The sequence below is a fragment of the Chenopodium album genome, chromosome 8 (genome assembly GCF_948465745.1).
Source record: "Chenopodium album chromosome 8, dcCheAlbu1.1, whole genome shotgun sequence".
Lineage (NCBI taxonomy): Eukaryota > Viridiplantae > Streptophyta > Magnoliopsida > Caryophyllales > Amaranthaceae > Chenopodium > Chenopodium album.
This window is the reverse complement of record NC_137841.1, coordinates 68,908,049-68,923,489: the sequence shown is the minus strand read 5'-3', so window position 1 is coordinate 68,923,489 and position 15,441 is coordinate 68,908,049. Positions and strand designations below refer to the sequence as shown.

Here is a 15,441-nt window from a genome sequence, read left to right as displayed (position 1 = left end):
ATTCATTTCAAGTCCAATGACCTATATATTGTTCAAGCTAAGCTTGATGCTTCATCATTTGTGAGATCGATCATAAGTCTTCGAGCTTAATTTTTTCTTTCTAGTTTATGAAATCTGGCAAGATCCTTATGTAAACCTAGCTATGATGGGGAAGTTTTCCTTTTTGATCTAAATAAAAAACCTCCAACTTTGTGGCTTTATTAGTGCGAGGATGTGGTTAGCTTTACCGTGAGCTAGCATAGTCGAAGCAGGCAATAGTAGTGAAGAGGTAAAGGATGAAAGGATCCTTGTTAGTTGTTACATATGTGGAGGTGTGGAGCTAACAATTTCATAACAACAATGTCGTCATGGCCTTGTGCATTTGTCGTTCTAGACGTACTACTCCTTATGTTTTTTTTAATTCATCAGTTTGACCTACACATTTGCCATGATATATTATATAATAACATTTATTAATTTTATGATAGCAAAAAATTTAAGTCAAATATGACACGTGAATAGTGTAAAAGTCAAACTAAGTATAAACATGTATGTTTACGGCTTTAAGTTGATCAATTATACCTCATATTTGCCGGTTTTATATTTGCCGGAAATAGATCAAATTCAACCATGAAATAATACACATTAGCACACAAGTACACAACTAATAGCACCTTAAACAATGTTTTGACTTTTGAGATAAAAGAACGTATAACATTAATTTTTTTTCAACAATTACGAAAACATTAAATTAAAAAAACACAATTATATACTCCGTACAAGTACATACTAGTAGTTGAAGAAAATTCATACTACGTATATAGTTGAGGTCTAACATGGTAAGATGTTCGGAGACTTTATTTAAAAAATCAATAAAAAAAAAAAAATACAAGATTTACCCAAACACAAACCTACTTCGTAGTAAATTTATTTTTTCACAAATACTCTTAAGTTATGAAGTGAATAAGGCGATAAAAGAGTTTCAACATAAGTCATAGTATAAATGGCAGTATGTTTCGTTTTAACTTCTTGCATATTATCACTAGCAACCCGATTTGGATCAACAATTACAAGCTTTTCTCCTCCAACAAATATTTTTCCTTGATATGTAAATCCAATTACCCAAGGATATGGACGGGGTGTTTCTTCACCCAAAGAAATCCTATACAACTTTTTCCATGAACTCGAATTCGTCCGTTCAACCAAGTTTTATATCTCCAAAACCCACTTATCCTTCCTACAATGTTGAAATACCCGACCCGAACACAGAATACTTTCTTGTGTGACACCAAGTGCAACATCAATGATACGATAAACCTTGTTGTCTACATCAGGACTTTGTTTTACGTGACGTACACTTGAGTACACTTGATAATGTGTCATTGACCAAATCAAATTTAAATATCGTATAGAGACCAACAGCCTAATGTAACACTCCGTCTTTAAGGACAAATCTAGTTCCAAGACTCCTACAAGGTATAGTCTCATATTCGATAATAAATCGATTTGAATACATTAATTCCCTCCATCGAATACAAATAACTCCGTTTTCTCTTCAAGTGAAAGATAACAACATCGTCCAACAAATAGACAAAACCGAACCAATATCTTTTTTGACGACACGAAACTGGTGTGATAGGCGGATCATCAACGCGAGCAAGAGGCAGTGGAATAGGCCTGCATTCCCGCGTAACCGGGTTCCAAACAATGAGTTGTTCTAGCAAATTAGGTGTAGTAATATGGATACAAACAACCCCATTAAAAGATCCAGCACAATAGTAGTAAACTCCTGTTTTTGAATCAGGAAATGGATGAGTTAAAAGAGTGGTGTTTATTTCTAATTTGTTTAAATCTTCGGATTTTAATGAAGAGATATAGTTCTTGGATTGAAAGATTAGTTTTTGAGGGTTAACAAAGTTTGAGAATTGAATAAATTTTTTTGCAAATTTAGGGCAAGAGATTTGGAAATACCAGGTTTTGGAGAGTAGTTTCATTTTTGCTAGTGATTTTAGAGGAAGTAAGAGTAAGATGTGTAAGGTTATATCATAGGGAAAACACCAAATATCATCTGGAATTATGCGATGTTTCTCAGCAAATTCGAGTTTCTCCATCTTTGGTACGGTTGTTGGAGTAGAACTTTAGGGTTTTTTTCAATACTAAAACTTTAGTTGAGGCTTACTAATTTATCATATTGATTTGAAAAGCATGCATATCTAGCAAAAATTTGAATTCTAATGAAAAAAAAAAGCCCAAAACATTTCTAGCCCATCTATTTGTAGATTTACAAATTCTATGGCTTGCCACACGGTATCGCCAACATCATGAAGATACTTCCTTAGTGTTGGTTATTCATTCTGTATTATAGGGGTTACTTGGTTAGTGTTATAAGGGTTATTTAGTCAATATTACAAGGATTACTCGGTCATGTTATAACAATTCTTTGTTTTTTTACAAGCGGCTATATGGTGTATCCAGTTACACACAAGACTATTGTTATAGCTTTAAAGTATGACACGTTGGATGGAGTTTCTAGGATTTATAGGTCCTTGGCATGGATTATATATTGGTTGCTATTGATGATATGGTCAATATAAAATTGCTGATTAAAAATCCAACATGTTGTAAGGCGGGAGTTGAATTTTGCATATATATACTTGTATATTTTAAAACTGAAGAGTAAAAATGAATCATGATTTATTTAAGTTAATAAAAGTCAAATGCAACCAAAAGGAAAAAACAAAACTAATACGAAGTAGTAGTAGTGTTTTTAAAAGTCCAAACTTTGAAGGAAGTTTTAATCATGGAAAATAGCCAGCAAGGCTAAGCAATTAAGCAAATCAGAGATTGAAGTCTCACGGTATTTTTTTCAAATTTCACTTTTAATTTTAGCAATTTATAATTTAATCTGATTAGCTAATTTGTTAAAGATTCGTCTGAATTTAATGAATTTTGATTTCAATTTCAAGCTCTATAATTCAATCTGATTAGCTAATTAAGGATTTACTTGTATAATAGTTTAATTTGATTGATAAATTGATTCCATTCTTGTTTTATTTTTTGTTTTCGTATGTATATATCATAAGATTCATAACCAATTGAACCTGAATATTCTACTGTAATATCATTCAAGAGTAAAGGCTAAATACTACTGCGTACTTCTGTAGCATCAACCTAAATATTTTCAGTAATAAACTATGCAGTAAAAAAGAATGAAGATATCTAACAGTAAACTTCTTTGTACAACTTATAATGCAGGACTGCATCAACAATCATGAAACTTTCAAGGGGTGATTATATTCACTATTCGCGACAAGCAGTACCTCTTGCACTTTCAGGAGTCAGATGATCATTTTCACCAATATAAGCAGCCAAATTTAAATACTTCTCTTGATCAGCCCTATCTTTCCATCTTGATCTACAGATCACACAACTTACTGATCTGCTTCTCTGAGTCCTTTTCCAGGTCATTAAGCACTCTTCATGCAAGAAGTTACGACAAGTTGCACAAGCCACCAACTTTTCCCCTGAGTTTCCCATCTCTTCAAGGCAGATAGGACACATAGCACCCTCTTCGACGACATTGTGTTGGGCTCGTGCAGCCCCACCAACATCCCTCTGGAGGAATGCTCGATGGAACCTCTCACGAAGGGTTGGGCCTGCAAGGGAATCACTTGAGGTTGGGTTAGCCAAGAGACGAGTCACCTGACTAGACCTTAGAGTTCGTCTCCTTAGAAAAGGATCATCTAAGGAGACTCCTAGGACCCTGATAAGCACAAATAAAATGTGTTTACAAGGGGTTGTACGATCAGGACACGTGCAAGCAAGAGTTGTTGATACGTTAACAATATACACATTTCCGGTGGCACCAAGGATGTAGAAATTTGGGTCCGACCTATAAAGGAGGAGCAGGCGATGCCCTAGAGCCCTTAAGACTCTATCTGCAAAACCCTGTGAGGGATGGAATCGTGGGGTGGACCGCCTTTCTTGGTGATTGTCAGGTTGTCGTGGTGGCGGTGGAGGCTGACTTGGCTCCATGGGTAGGGCAATTTCAAGAAGATTGCCTTACCTATAGAGATATGCAAATGAAGCAAAAGAATATAAAGGGGGTTTTTGAAGACTTATTATGTATTGTTGTGAAATAAAGAGATACTTTGGATAGTTTGGGAGAGCATGTGGTTGGAATTACTTAAGGGTAAGGTAATGGATAAAGTGCAAAATAGTAATACTATGAAGTATGAACAAGTAATAAGGTTGGGAAATTCTGAACTTTGTCTCGTGTGTTAATGAAGTTATTAACCTTACGGCACGTTTAACTTCCCTAAACCCTTTGCATAAGAAGTTCATTCCCAATTAAATCTAGTAGTAGAGTTTTGAACAAGATTTTAAGGAAACTTCTATGATTCCATTTGTATTTGTTTAATATTTGAATTTAAGCCAAGAAATGATCACATCAGAATATAGGTTTTTTTTTTTTTTTTTTTTTTTTTTTTTTTTTTAATATACGAACAACTTTAATAAACCGAAAAATTAGCAACTTTTAATTAATTCAATTCAAGAGTTGTCAGTACTCAGTTGCAATATGAATATTTCCTTCATTCAATTCAATTTTCATTATGTCAAAAATCCATCCTAAATTAAGAATATGACATGATTTCTCATTGATAATGTTATCATGTATGAGTAATTAATTATATTCATCTTGTTAAGTGATTAACTTCATTACTTGTATTTTTATTTTAGTTTTTAAATACCTCATCACTTATGCCATAACTTCTACGGAGTACCATCATCCTTACATGCATCCCAATACAATAATTTCCCGACCCTAAAAATACAATAAAGACTAATCATATAAAAATAAAAATAATAACAAAAATCGAAAATGTATATGATTATTAATCCTGTGATCTAGCACGAGTATGCTATAGTTCAAATCAATTACAGATACTCTAAAAAAAATCGAAAATGTATATGATTATTAATCCCGTGATTTAGCACGAGTATGCTCTAGTTCAAATCAATTAGGGGGCGTTTGGTTCACGAAATATAGGTATGAGGTATGGGTTTAGAATGACTAAAACCCATACCATATGTTTGGTTGTCAAAAATATGAATTTCAAACCCATACCTCAAACCCATGAGGTATGGGGTTTAGAAACCTTGGGAGGAGGTGGGTTTGGCTCATTCCATTCCCTTAGGTATCAAATAAAAGGAGAAAATAGTGAGATATTCCATTCAAGAATTAAACCAAACACATGGTATTAAGTATCAAGTTCCAACCCGATACCACCTTAATCCCATTCCTGATTCCAACCCCATACCACTATGTGAACCAAACGCCCCCTTATAGATACTCTAAAAGTTGAATAGAGCCTCCAAAAGGCAATCCCGTTACATTTTATTCCCAAAAAAAATAAACAAAAATTCCGTTGCCGGGACTTGAACCCGGGTCTCTCGGGTGAGAGCCGAGTATCCTAACCAACTAGACTACAACGGATCCGTTGGCAATATATTCTTAACTAATAAATATATATTTTTAAAAACAATAGCTCGCTAAATTTCAGTTTTTTATCACTTAATCTTCCTCACTCACACTCCGGAATTGAAACCTGCAAAACCAAATTGTGAATATGAACTTTTCAATTCCTCTTGGAAAAGTAAGAAATTCTCAATTTTTACCTTAATTATTTTATTCTATGATTAAAAATATTTTTACTAACAAATTGTGTAATTAATGGCAGCAGCAACCTGACAGAGAGGAGAAAGAAGGGATAGGTGTGAGTTTCAGGCCAGAAAACTTCATCCCAGGTGTTGTTATTGGTTTCATTTTTGGGTTTCTTCTTGATTTAGCTAAACCCTCCAAAAACCCACCTAAATCTTTACAACAAACCAAGAATTCCTTAACTTCTGCCAACCCAGATGAAGAATTTAAGATGGTACTTTCCAGAATACTTTAATTTCTTGTTAAAATGAAATTGTGAATTGTGATTGTTATGTTATATCCTAGTTTCAAGTTGTAGAGGTATTTCAGTATTCGGGTTAGGTTCGGGTTGGGTTATCGTGTCATGTCGATTTTTGCCAGCTCTTATAATGTGATATGATGAAATGTTGGTTTGTGTTATCAATTTATCATATAGCATGCTTTTTTGGGTCCTTTATTTGGTTTACTAATCATGAAGTTTTTCTATTTAGCCCTTTTAGTCGTTAAATTTGTGATTGAAGAGAATTTGGGCAAGTTTAGCAGAAAGGATAGTGCTTGATGTATACAGTATACTTGAATAGGGGTTTAAAGGTTGTTAATTTTAACAAGAAATTAAAGTATTCTGGAAAGGAAATGAAAGTACATTAGAAAGTTAAACAACACAATCTATCAAACTTTCCAAAATTTAAGATGGTACTTTCCAGAATACTTTAATTTCTTGTTAAAATGAAAGTACATTTTTTGATATGTGATCCTTCATGGTATTGTTATAGACTTATTTTCTGCTTCGGTTGATTTGATAAAGATTTCTTGTAGGAGGGTAATCTACTAATCACTAGGCTATACATTTTCCTTGATATCCTGGCATTTTACATTTAATATGTTTAAGAGGCCATGAAACAGCTAGTATGGGTGCTATATCATGTTCGTTTTGTAATATGTGTATGTTAATTTTATGTTGAGGATGTTGATTACAGGTTTTGGTGGTTAGACAAGATCTAAAAATGGGACATGGAAAGATTGCAGCTCAATGTGCTCGTAAGATTAAATCTTTTTAATTGTAACTGGAGATCAACCTACTTTCTTCCTTTTTTTGCCTTTGTCGTCTCCTGATAAGATTCTGTAATTTCAGATGCTGCCACAGGCATGTATGCTGAGCTGATGCAAAGGTACTGTCCGCTATCTCAAATTCTCAGCTGACTAATATCCTTCTTCAGCAGAAAGTTTGATAGACTGTGTTGTTTAACTTTCTAATGTACTTTCATTTCCTTTTCGCCATAATTCCCTATCCTGTTATCATCTCCAAATAAAATCAATTGCACATGTTATCCGAATGTTACCTTTTATTTTAAACCTAATTCACTGCAAACCGAAGAGAATTAAGAGTATCTTGACGTGCAATAGTCTTTTCACATCTTATAAGAGTAACTTGACATATGTTAGTTTCTATTAAATTTGTGAGCTGCATTTGTTTAGCCTCTCAGAGCAATATGTATGACTATTTACATAATATGAAATTGTGAATTTATTTTGGTGTACTTCGGACTGCTTGTTGCAAGGAGTAATTATAGGTGAATTTTCCTTGTTCTATATTGATCAGAAAGATGTAAGCAATGCTTTAATGCTATAGTGTGGTTCTTTAAGCTTTGATGCTATTATTCTCAAAAGTGGGCACTAACTATATCTATTGTAGTCAGCGTTCCCTGTTGAGGCAGTGGGAGCAATGTGGGCAGGCTAAAATAGTAGTGACATGCAAAAATCAAAAAGAAATGTAAGTATTTGTTGTTATTCTTTGTCAGGCTTTCATTGTCTCAGCAGCATTTACAAATTTTGTATCTTTATTTAGGAATAAGTTGCAGCAAGATGCTGAGAACATTGGCCTTCCAACTTTTGTTGTTGCAGATGCCGGGCGCACACAGGTATGCCTCTTCTGTAAGCATTATAGGCTACTATGAATATTCTTAATGTTATAGTTCTTTCGTTAGTTATGTTTTTGTAATCCATTCAGTTATAATATTGCTTGAAGAAACAGTTCCCAGTATTTGGTCCTCCTTGTCCTCTTCTTATCACTTCTTTCCTACTGTAATATTTATTGATGCAAGGAGCTTAGCTTGATTATATACTTCAACCTTTCTTACGAATTCCTCTTTGTTCCTTTTTTTTTTTTGTTTTTTTTTGTTTTTTGCCAATCTATCCTTATGCCACTTTGTGGCTTCAGCTGTCAATTTTCTGGACTGATTTTCTGATGACTTACGATATTTAGTTATTTACGGTGAAGGCTTCTTTAGTAGTAGAAGCATGTAAGTAGTTGCATCACTAGAATTTACAGTAATTGCAGCATTCTGAGTTGAAAACAGGAAAGGCATTAATTTGATTAAGTTGCAGTGGCTTTCGACATGGATTTTAAGGAGAAAATTATGTATTCATGAAGAGATAGAAATTAGGCAACAAGAATCCAATATAGAGGGTACTCATAAAGTTTATCACCATTTTAGTATTGCTGTAAACATAAAAAAAAATTAATTTCTAAAGGTTTTGACTTTTAGCTTAAATGTAATGAAACTCAAATGGTGATGAACTTTTCGTATAGAGAGATGATATTTAGGATTCCTCTCCCAAGCTCTTTCATTATTAATGGCCTTTCCAGTCTAAACCTTCATCTTTTTATAACCTTTTTCATTTCTGTTGCAATCCAAGGTAGATGCCCACTATATATGTAGTCTAAGTTACTGAAATCCGAGGGATCATTATATAAGCCTATCTCCTCATTATCTTGGAACTGGATAAGTTGCCTGTCATGTTGCTCAGTTTGGCTGACAAATGTAACAATTCATACCTGAAGCTTGCTAAATTTGAGAAAGGTAGCACTCCTTTTTTCTTTTTTTGTCCTTGTTAAAACTGAAGGCGTCATTAACAAAATCAGTCTTTTAGAATAGTAGTAGATATACATCCAATTCATCGATTTTCCTGTTCATAGTAACCTATTCTTGATGCTTCCCTGGTTCTGAAGTTCTGAACTAATGTCACTAGTTCACTACATTAAAGAGGGGGGGGGGGGGGGGGTCCTGTGATAGATTACTCAGCACATATATTATGAAGGTATCTTCATTTTGTGAGGAATATCGGAGTCTCCTGTTCTTTTCATCTTCTCTGGATTTTTTCTTTGAGCAGATAATGTCATTTTGACTTCCTCTAAGACAATAGCTAAGACTTAGAATGATATATTCATGCGTCACTAAAATTTTGATTACTTTTTGCTGAAGGTTGCAGCTGGTTCAAAAACAGTACTTGCAATTGGACCTGGTATGTTTGATATCCTCTAATTTTGAGTTTTTGACTGCTTTTCTTGAAAACTATTCCATTCCCACAATAAGTGTGGCTGCTATCTATGCATATCAGCACTTCAGTAATTAGAGAATAGAGAAATTCTTCATAAACTACTTAACATTAAACCACGGTTTCTTGGCAATAGTACCTGAGTGCTTGATTTACATTAAACTCAAATTAAACACACAGAAGCTAGGCCAAATGTTCTGATGATTATCTTTTCTAGTTTGCCCCTTTATTAAACATCCAAGAATACTATCTCTGTAAAATGCACTGCAGTTGGAATTGCAAAAATATTTCAGGATGGAAGGAGCTTTCAGTTGAAAATTTTGGACTTTAGACTTACAGGACCTTTATTTGTATCAATTTGCAGGACGAAAAGATTCCATGGATTCTGTCACTGGGAAACAAAGACTTCTTTGACAGTTTAGCATGCCAAAAGCCTTACTGCTTAGGTTTCAATCAAGAGGCTGTTCCTTTCCTTCAGATAAACAAGGAATCTACAAGAGTTTTATCTTGAGTATGAGCTTTTCTTGGCAAAAGCTTCTGCATGTCACGATTCCGATAAGTTTACTTCCATTCGTTTTAATTGTAGATCAGATAGAAGCCAATATTAAGCATAGGAGGACAGTTTTTCTTTTGGTGAATATTCTGTGGCAACTCATTTTTTTTTTTCCTTCTCATTCTAATTGTAGTCGATTAAGGCGTTACAGACCTTTTTACAATGTAATTGATTTCATGCTTAAAACAATAATCAAAAGCAGTATTCAATTTGAATTGAACGCTTTATTCTGTTGATTTGGAAGTGCAGATTATTTCATTTTACTTAATCTTCATGTTCAGTTCTACAAAACATGATGCAATAACAAACAAAGTATGATATCCATTGCACAATAAAAATCCAATCTCAGTGTTTGCATGACACACGCTGTAATCTTAGAATATTTTTCGTGATTAAATAAATGAAAAAAAAAATCCAAGTTTATCTCAAGGCGTAAAATTGGTATATCCATTTTATCTCTTGGGATGAACTAGCAATTTTACCCATTTTGCCCCAAAATAGGAAATTTTACCCTACTGACCCTAATTATAGACATTCTTCTTTAAAAGGTCTCAACTACTGATTAACTCATGTCAATCTTAATTCTAGGTGAATCCCCACCTCATTGATTATTTAGTGGTCCGTTTTACTACATCTAACGAAAACTTGACACGTGACACTATCAACCGGTCAGATCAGTTAACGTAAAAGACCCCTTAAAGTTAAGAGTTTAGGACCGCATTGAGTTAATCTAATTGAGACGGTTAATGATAGACCGGGGCTCTTAGCCACCAATTTTCAAAACAAGAGATACTCCATACTTGTATAGAATTTCCATAAGCAGTCAAACACACTATCAGCAAAGAAAAGCTTTCCAACAATGGCGGATCAAACAACAATCCTCTTCTCTCTCCTCTTCCTCCTCCCATTCTCTCTCCTCCTCATCCTCTACCTCATCGTCCGCCCTCGCTCAATCACAGTCCCAATCAAAAACCGCCACGTCTTCATCACCGGCGGATCAAGCGGCATCGGCTTATCCCTAGCTCACCACTTCGCATCCCACGGTGCACGTGTCTCCATCTTAGCGCGCGACCACCGTAAGCTCGAAGCCGCGAAGGAGGCGATCCAGCGCTCCACCGGCGTTGACGTCACCATCTTCAGTGCTGACGTCAGGGATTTCGACGCCGTTAAGAAGGCGGTTGAAGATGCTGGGCCCATTGATGTTTTGGTTTGTAATCAGGGGGTTTTTTATCCTCAGGAGTTGGAATTTCAGAGTTTGGATGAAATTAAGTTTATGTTTGATGTTAATGTAATTGGGACTTTTCATTTGATTAAAGCTGCTTTGCCATTGATGAAGAAAGATCGTAAGTCTCGTGGTCCGGCTTCGATTGCTATCATGTCGTCCCAAGCTGGTCAGGTTAGATGATTATCTTTTCGGGCCGATTTTATATAAGCATTAAATATATTTCCTAAAATGGTACGAGTTCCAATTAGTATATGTTTCGACTTTAGGAGTTTATGAGAAAATCATGTGTCGATTGGTGATATGTTTCTTTTATTTGATGTTGTTTGTTGGGTGTAATTGCAAGATAATTGAAGTTGATAGACTGATAGTGAGAGTGACTGATACCTCAAGTGGTTAGAGTTTCCCTTCCGGTTTCAGGAAATATCGATTCTCACCCCTGCCCTTTAGCTCTCTAAACACCAAAAAAAAAATAGTGTGGTGTAGTGTAGTGTAATTATAATTTGAGGTGCAGGGATTATAATTCAAATCAGATTTCCAATTTACTGTCATAAAAGTGATAATGACAGTGAAAAAGTTCAGCTTTGGTAAAATGTGGGTTTGATACTTGCCCCTAGACTTTCATACAATTGACATTGATTGTTAATTTTCATGGTTATACTCGCACATTATTGATTTTATTTCCTAATACTGAATTTCGTTGAACCTTATTGTTGGTCAAGTCTTTGTGATTTGAAGCTCTGCAAAGCAATCTATTAGTGGCGCTGTTAATGTTGACCTTTGTCCAGGTGCATAGTGTAATCATTTAACCAGCTGTTTAAGACTTTGAAGTAATTTTGTAAGCCTTATCTGTCTGTAACACCAGTAAGTTATCCTTTTTTTTTAGATAAGTGGAAAAAAGCTAGAATATAGATTTAGAAAACTATGTTAGATTATTAGGGTAGAACGGGATGTATTAGCTACAACATGAACCTTTTTAACTTCAACTCTATCCACTTTTAGCACATCACACCATTGGAAGATCTTGTCAATGTGTTTGACCTCCTCCACTGGTGCAAGCAGACATCTTTGTTCACATTCCCCTGAAACATCATTCCTAACCTGCTTACAATTTTAAACCTAGGCATAGCTTCAGCAGGATGAGCAGATTGAGCAAGGCAATATTTGACCCCTTTCTTGTTTTGACTCTCATCTGATTGACAGACCCAATTAATTCCTTCTGAATACATTAGACAATGTTAGCTTGGCACAATCCATCTTCTTTTTTTTTTTTTTGAAAATAGTATTATCATGGAAGTGGAACATTGGCTAATATTAGCTTTAAAGAAACTAGGTAGCTGGGTAAGATTATCTTCCAGCGGATGCAAGAAAATTAGGTTCTGACTTCTGAGTAGTAGCAGCATGAACACTCTGGTGTAAGAGCATAGCCTTTGATAGTTATACTTCATTTTTAAGGCTTGATAACTCATACTCATGTTGCTTTTGCTTTGTTTCTAGGTCAATTATATTCTTGCATTTTGGTTGTGACATATCAGAGTTCATAATGGCTCATGCTTTGTTTGATAATTTGTTATTATTTTTTCATCTAGGTGGGTATTTATGGTTACACGGCTTACTCTGCTAGTAAATTTGCACTCCGGGGTCTGGCAGAAGCACTGCAGCATGAAGTGATTGCAGATGATATACATGTGTCACTGATATTTCCTCCAGACACTGACACTCCTGGTTTGGAAGAAGGTATGATTAGATAGAGTTTTATTTTCTGCTTTAATTTTTCAGATATTTTGCTGAAATTGATTTAGGTGCAGTTCTTCTCTTGTCTTAGAAATTAAGGTTTACAGAAGTTTGTTATTAATAACTAAGACAGTCTATCCAATAATCCTCTTGTAATTTTGTTCTCTTGAGAATATCTTGTTGTCATGATTCATTATCACCATGTTTCTTTGCATCATGGACTCACATCAAGTAGTGTTGAATATTCTTTGTTATTTTATTTTCGTAAAACGGTAGCCACATCTGACTTTGTTGTCACGTGTGTGTGCGCGCATCTCTACCTCTAAAGATTAATTTTCAATTTATATTTTAATATACAGTTTCTTTCCATCTTGTTATCTATTTCATTTCCAATCCTTACAAATTATGGTGCAGTGCTTGCAAAATAGTTAGATTATGCTTCTTCATCCTTGGACCTAGTTTCTTGCATATATGCATTTTGGTCAGCCTCACTTTAAATGCTTCTCTTTCCAAGATAATAATGTGCAATTTGGTGACCTTTCTTTTTCCTTTAACATAAGTAATGCCTGGACATGATGTTAAAAGATATTTCTTCTGTGTCCAACTCCAAGATGGCATCATATCTTGGGCATTTCTTCTATAGTTTAATACTTTTAGCTATTCACTAAGGCCAGTAAGTGTTTTGACTTTTGTTGAAAATTTTGGTTTCCTGTAAACTTTGGATCCCTAGCATCCCTAGAAACTACTTTGGAGTTGGGTTTCGTATGCTGTGCAATCACTTGGAGGTGATTTTTCATCAGGCTTGTAAAATCCAAAGTATAAGACTGTGTCATGTGCTTATATAATCCCACATTCTTTAATTGCCAAAAAAAAAAAAAAAAAAAAAACACATTAAAGAATTGATTGGGTAATAAGGCCTTTCATGTCTAAAACATACTATGGTTCCATTATTGGACAAATTGACAACTGTATGTCTAACAACTCACCTTCCTTGCACCTCAAATTCTGTTGCAGAAAACAGAAGGAAGCCTGAGCTGACAAGCATAATAGCAGGTTCTTCAGGAATGATGAAAGCTGATGAAGTTGCAAAGAAAACTATAGATGGCATTAAAAAAGGCAGTTTCATTATCCCTTGCAACATTGAGGGTGAATTATTGTCTATAGCTACTGCTGGTCTGTCTCCACAGAGATCATATTTGATGGCATTTCTAGAAGTTATTGCTGCTAGTCCTGTACGCCTTATTGGTCTGTTTTTTCAATGGAATTGGTATGGAAGCATAGAAAAATGGAACTCCAAAAAAATTAGTAAGTATGCTGTGTTTTATCTTATTCTTAACATATGCCCTTGAATTGGTAGAGTACAAATCATTAAAAAAAAATATGAAATTATATAGTAACCAACATTTATATATATTTTCTGATTTACCTAAATTTTTGGTACTTAAATACTATATCATATCTACGTAGTATTTGATTAGTATGCTTGTGTGTCAAGTTCCACTCTCACAACTTTAGTCCAAATCCAATTTTCTGCTATGGAGCCTTGAGATTTTTATATAGCTATATCATATGGCTCTGAAGAAAACATGTGTTTTCTGGAGTCTATATCTTGTAAGGTCCAACCTTTGCCATACCAAAGGCTTGGCTTAGTTCTGGTCAAAATCAAGGTACCTAGTTTTGGGTATACTGTGAGACTAGGAATAGGAATATGACTAGGACTAGGTCTAGGTCAAGTTCTTTTGGGTTGGGGACTCCTAGCAGCACACTTTGGAAGTATAATTTTGGTACCAAAATACCAAGAAAATCACATTTGTACCAAAAAATTTTGGTACCAATATATGTGGTTTTGTACCAAATTTTTTTGGTGCCAAAATCACATATTTTGTTACCTGTGTGAGATTTAACAAATACCACAGTGTGAGGCGCTGTGACTTGCTCCTTTTGGGTCAGCTCAATTTTGCCAAAATAGCTGGACTAGGGGCCCTCCGTGCCTACCAATCAGAAAAGGAGGATAGTAGATTTAGGTTCTTTTGCGTTTGTCTACTGCAGTTTTATGTATGATGTGTTCTTAGGGGGAATTCTTAATCTTTGCAATTGTATGAAACTGTGTGTTGTCACATTGTTCTGCTCACTCGTACTCATCATCCTATCTAATGCACTGCTTTTGCTACTAATTGTAAACTTGTTTTTTAATCCTATGTTCTCTTGCTTCAGGGACATGAAGTTAGAAATTGATCCATTAGAGCGGATGGAGTCAAGCTCGAGACAAAAAGTTCGAAGCTGAAGTAAATTAATATATTATTCCTTGATGAAGAATTGGTAATGTATTAGAGTTTTGCCATTACCCAAACATCTTGGCATTGTCAGGCTGTACAAATTGTTGCGACTACTTTTCTGGTGTTTTGATTACGCAAGTACTCGAGTAATAGATCCAGTGATTAGCTCCTGGGCATTCATGCTTTCAAAAAATGTAGAGTATGTGAGCTCTGTCCAGAGAGCTTCAGAATATTCATGTTAGGCCAGACTTGTGTGTATGAATTGTATTCTTGTTTCAGGTTTACAGTTCTCTCTCAAAGAATTCAAGCTTGAAGTTGATGTAGCTTATAATGTAGTTTTGTAACGAAAACTTTATCCAGATTCCAGACATAGAGATTAATCATGATGTTATGGCCTACAACTGCAATTGAAAAGCATGTACTTTGCCAGCATATCTTCTTTATTCATCTTCGAATGAAAGTTCAAGCCCATTTTTTCTGACAAATGGTTTCAGTCCTCTGCTTTCCATTGTTCTATCATAAAGCAATCGAGTAAAGCATGTAATAGGCAATTTTTTTTATTGTCACTACCTTATATCCATTCTACATGCAGATAACACCAGAAATGGACAGATTTCAAAATTCAAGAATGTGTATCTGA

At 34.8% G+C, this 15,441-nt stretch overlaps 3 protein-coding genes and 1 non-coding gene across 7 annotated transcripts; 2 read left to right on the top strand and 2 right to left on the bottom strand.

Annotated features, from left to right (window-relative positions):
- Positions 1–3,053: 3,053 nt before the first annotated feature.
- On the bottom strand, positions 3,054–4,173 carry LOC145556413 (uncharacterized). Its single transcript, XM_081618068.1, has one exon. The coding sequence runs from the start codon at positions 4,012–4,014 to the stop codon at positions 3,280–3,282; it is 735 nt and encodes a 244-aa protein (XP_081474194.1). The 5' UTR covers positions 4,015–4,173; the 3' UTR covers positions 3,054–3,279.
- A 1,230-nt stretch (positions 4,174–5,403) lies between these two features.
- TRNAE-CUC (transfer RNA glutamic acid (anticodon CUC)) lies at positions 5,404–5,476 on the bottom strand. The gene has a single exon. It is a non-coding gene; the product is annotated as a tRNA-Glu (tRNA).
- A 65-nt stretch (positions 5,477–5,541) lies between these two features.
- On the top strand, positions 5,542–9,784 carry LOC145556412 (uncharacterized). 4 transcript variants are annotated; one of them, XM_081618066.1, is made up of 8 exons: positions 5,542–5,636; positions 5,721–5,915; positions 6,658–6,718; positions 6,813–6,849; positions 7,374–7,451; positions 7,527–7,599; positions 8,944–8,983; positions 9,381–9,784. In XM_081618066.1, exons 1-8 carry the CDS (start codon positions 5,610–5,612, stop codon positions 9,428–9,430), a joined length of 561 nt encoding a protein of 186 aa, XP_081474192.1. In that variant the 5' UTR covers positions 5,542–5,609; the 3' UTR covers positions 9,431–9,784. The 4 variants fall into 4 exon arrangements, with proteins under 4 accessions (XP_081474192.1, XP_081474190.1, XP_081474191.1 ...); XM_081618067.1 differs by having other exon boundaries at positions 5,560–5,636; positions 5,724–5,915; XM_081618064.1 differs by lacking the exon at positions 8,944–8,983.
- Positions 9,785–10,308: 524 nt separating this feature from the next.
- Positions 10,309–15,286, top strand: LOC145556411 (3-dehydrosphinganine reductase TSC10A-like). The gene is made up of 4 exons (XM_081618063.1): positions 10,309–10,965; positions 12,381–12,528; positions 13,540–13,830; positions 14,740–15,286. Exons 1-4 carry the CDS (start codon positions 10,429–10,431, stop codon positions 14,745–14,747), a joined length of 984 nt encoding a protein of 327 aa, XP_081474189.1. The 5' UTR covers positions 10,309–10,428; the 3' UTR covers positions 14,748–15,286.
- Positions 15,287–15,441: the final 155 nt, after the last annotated feature.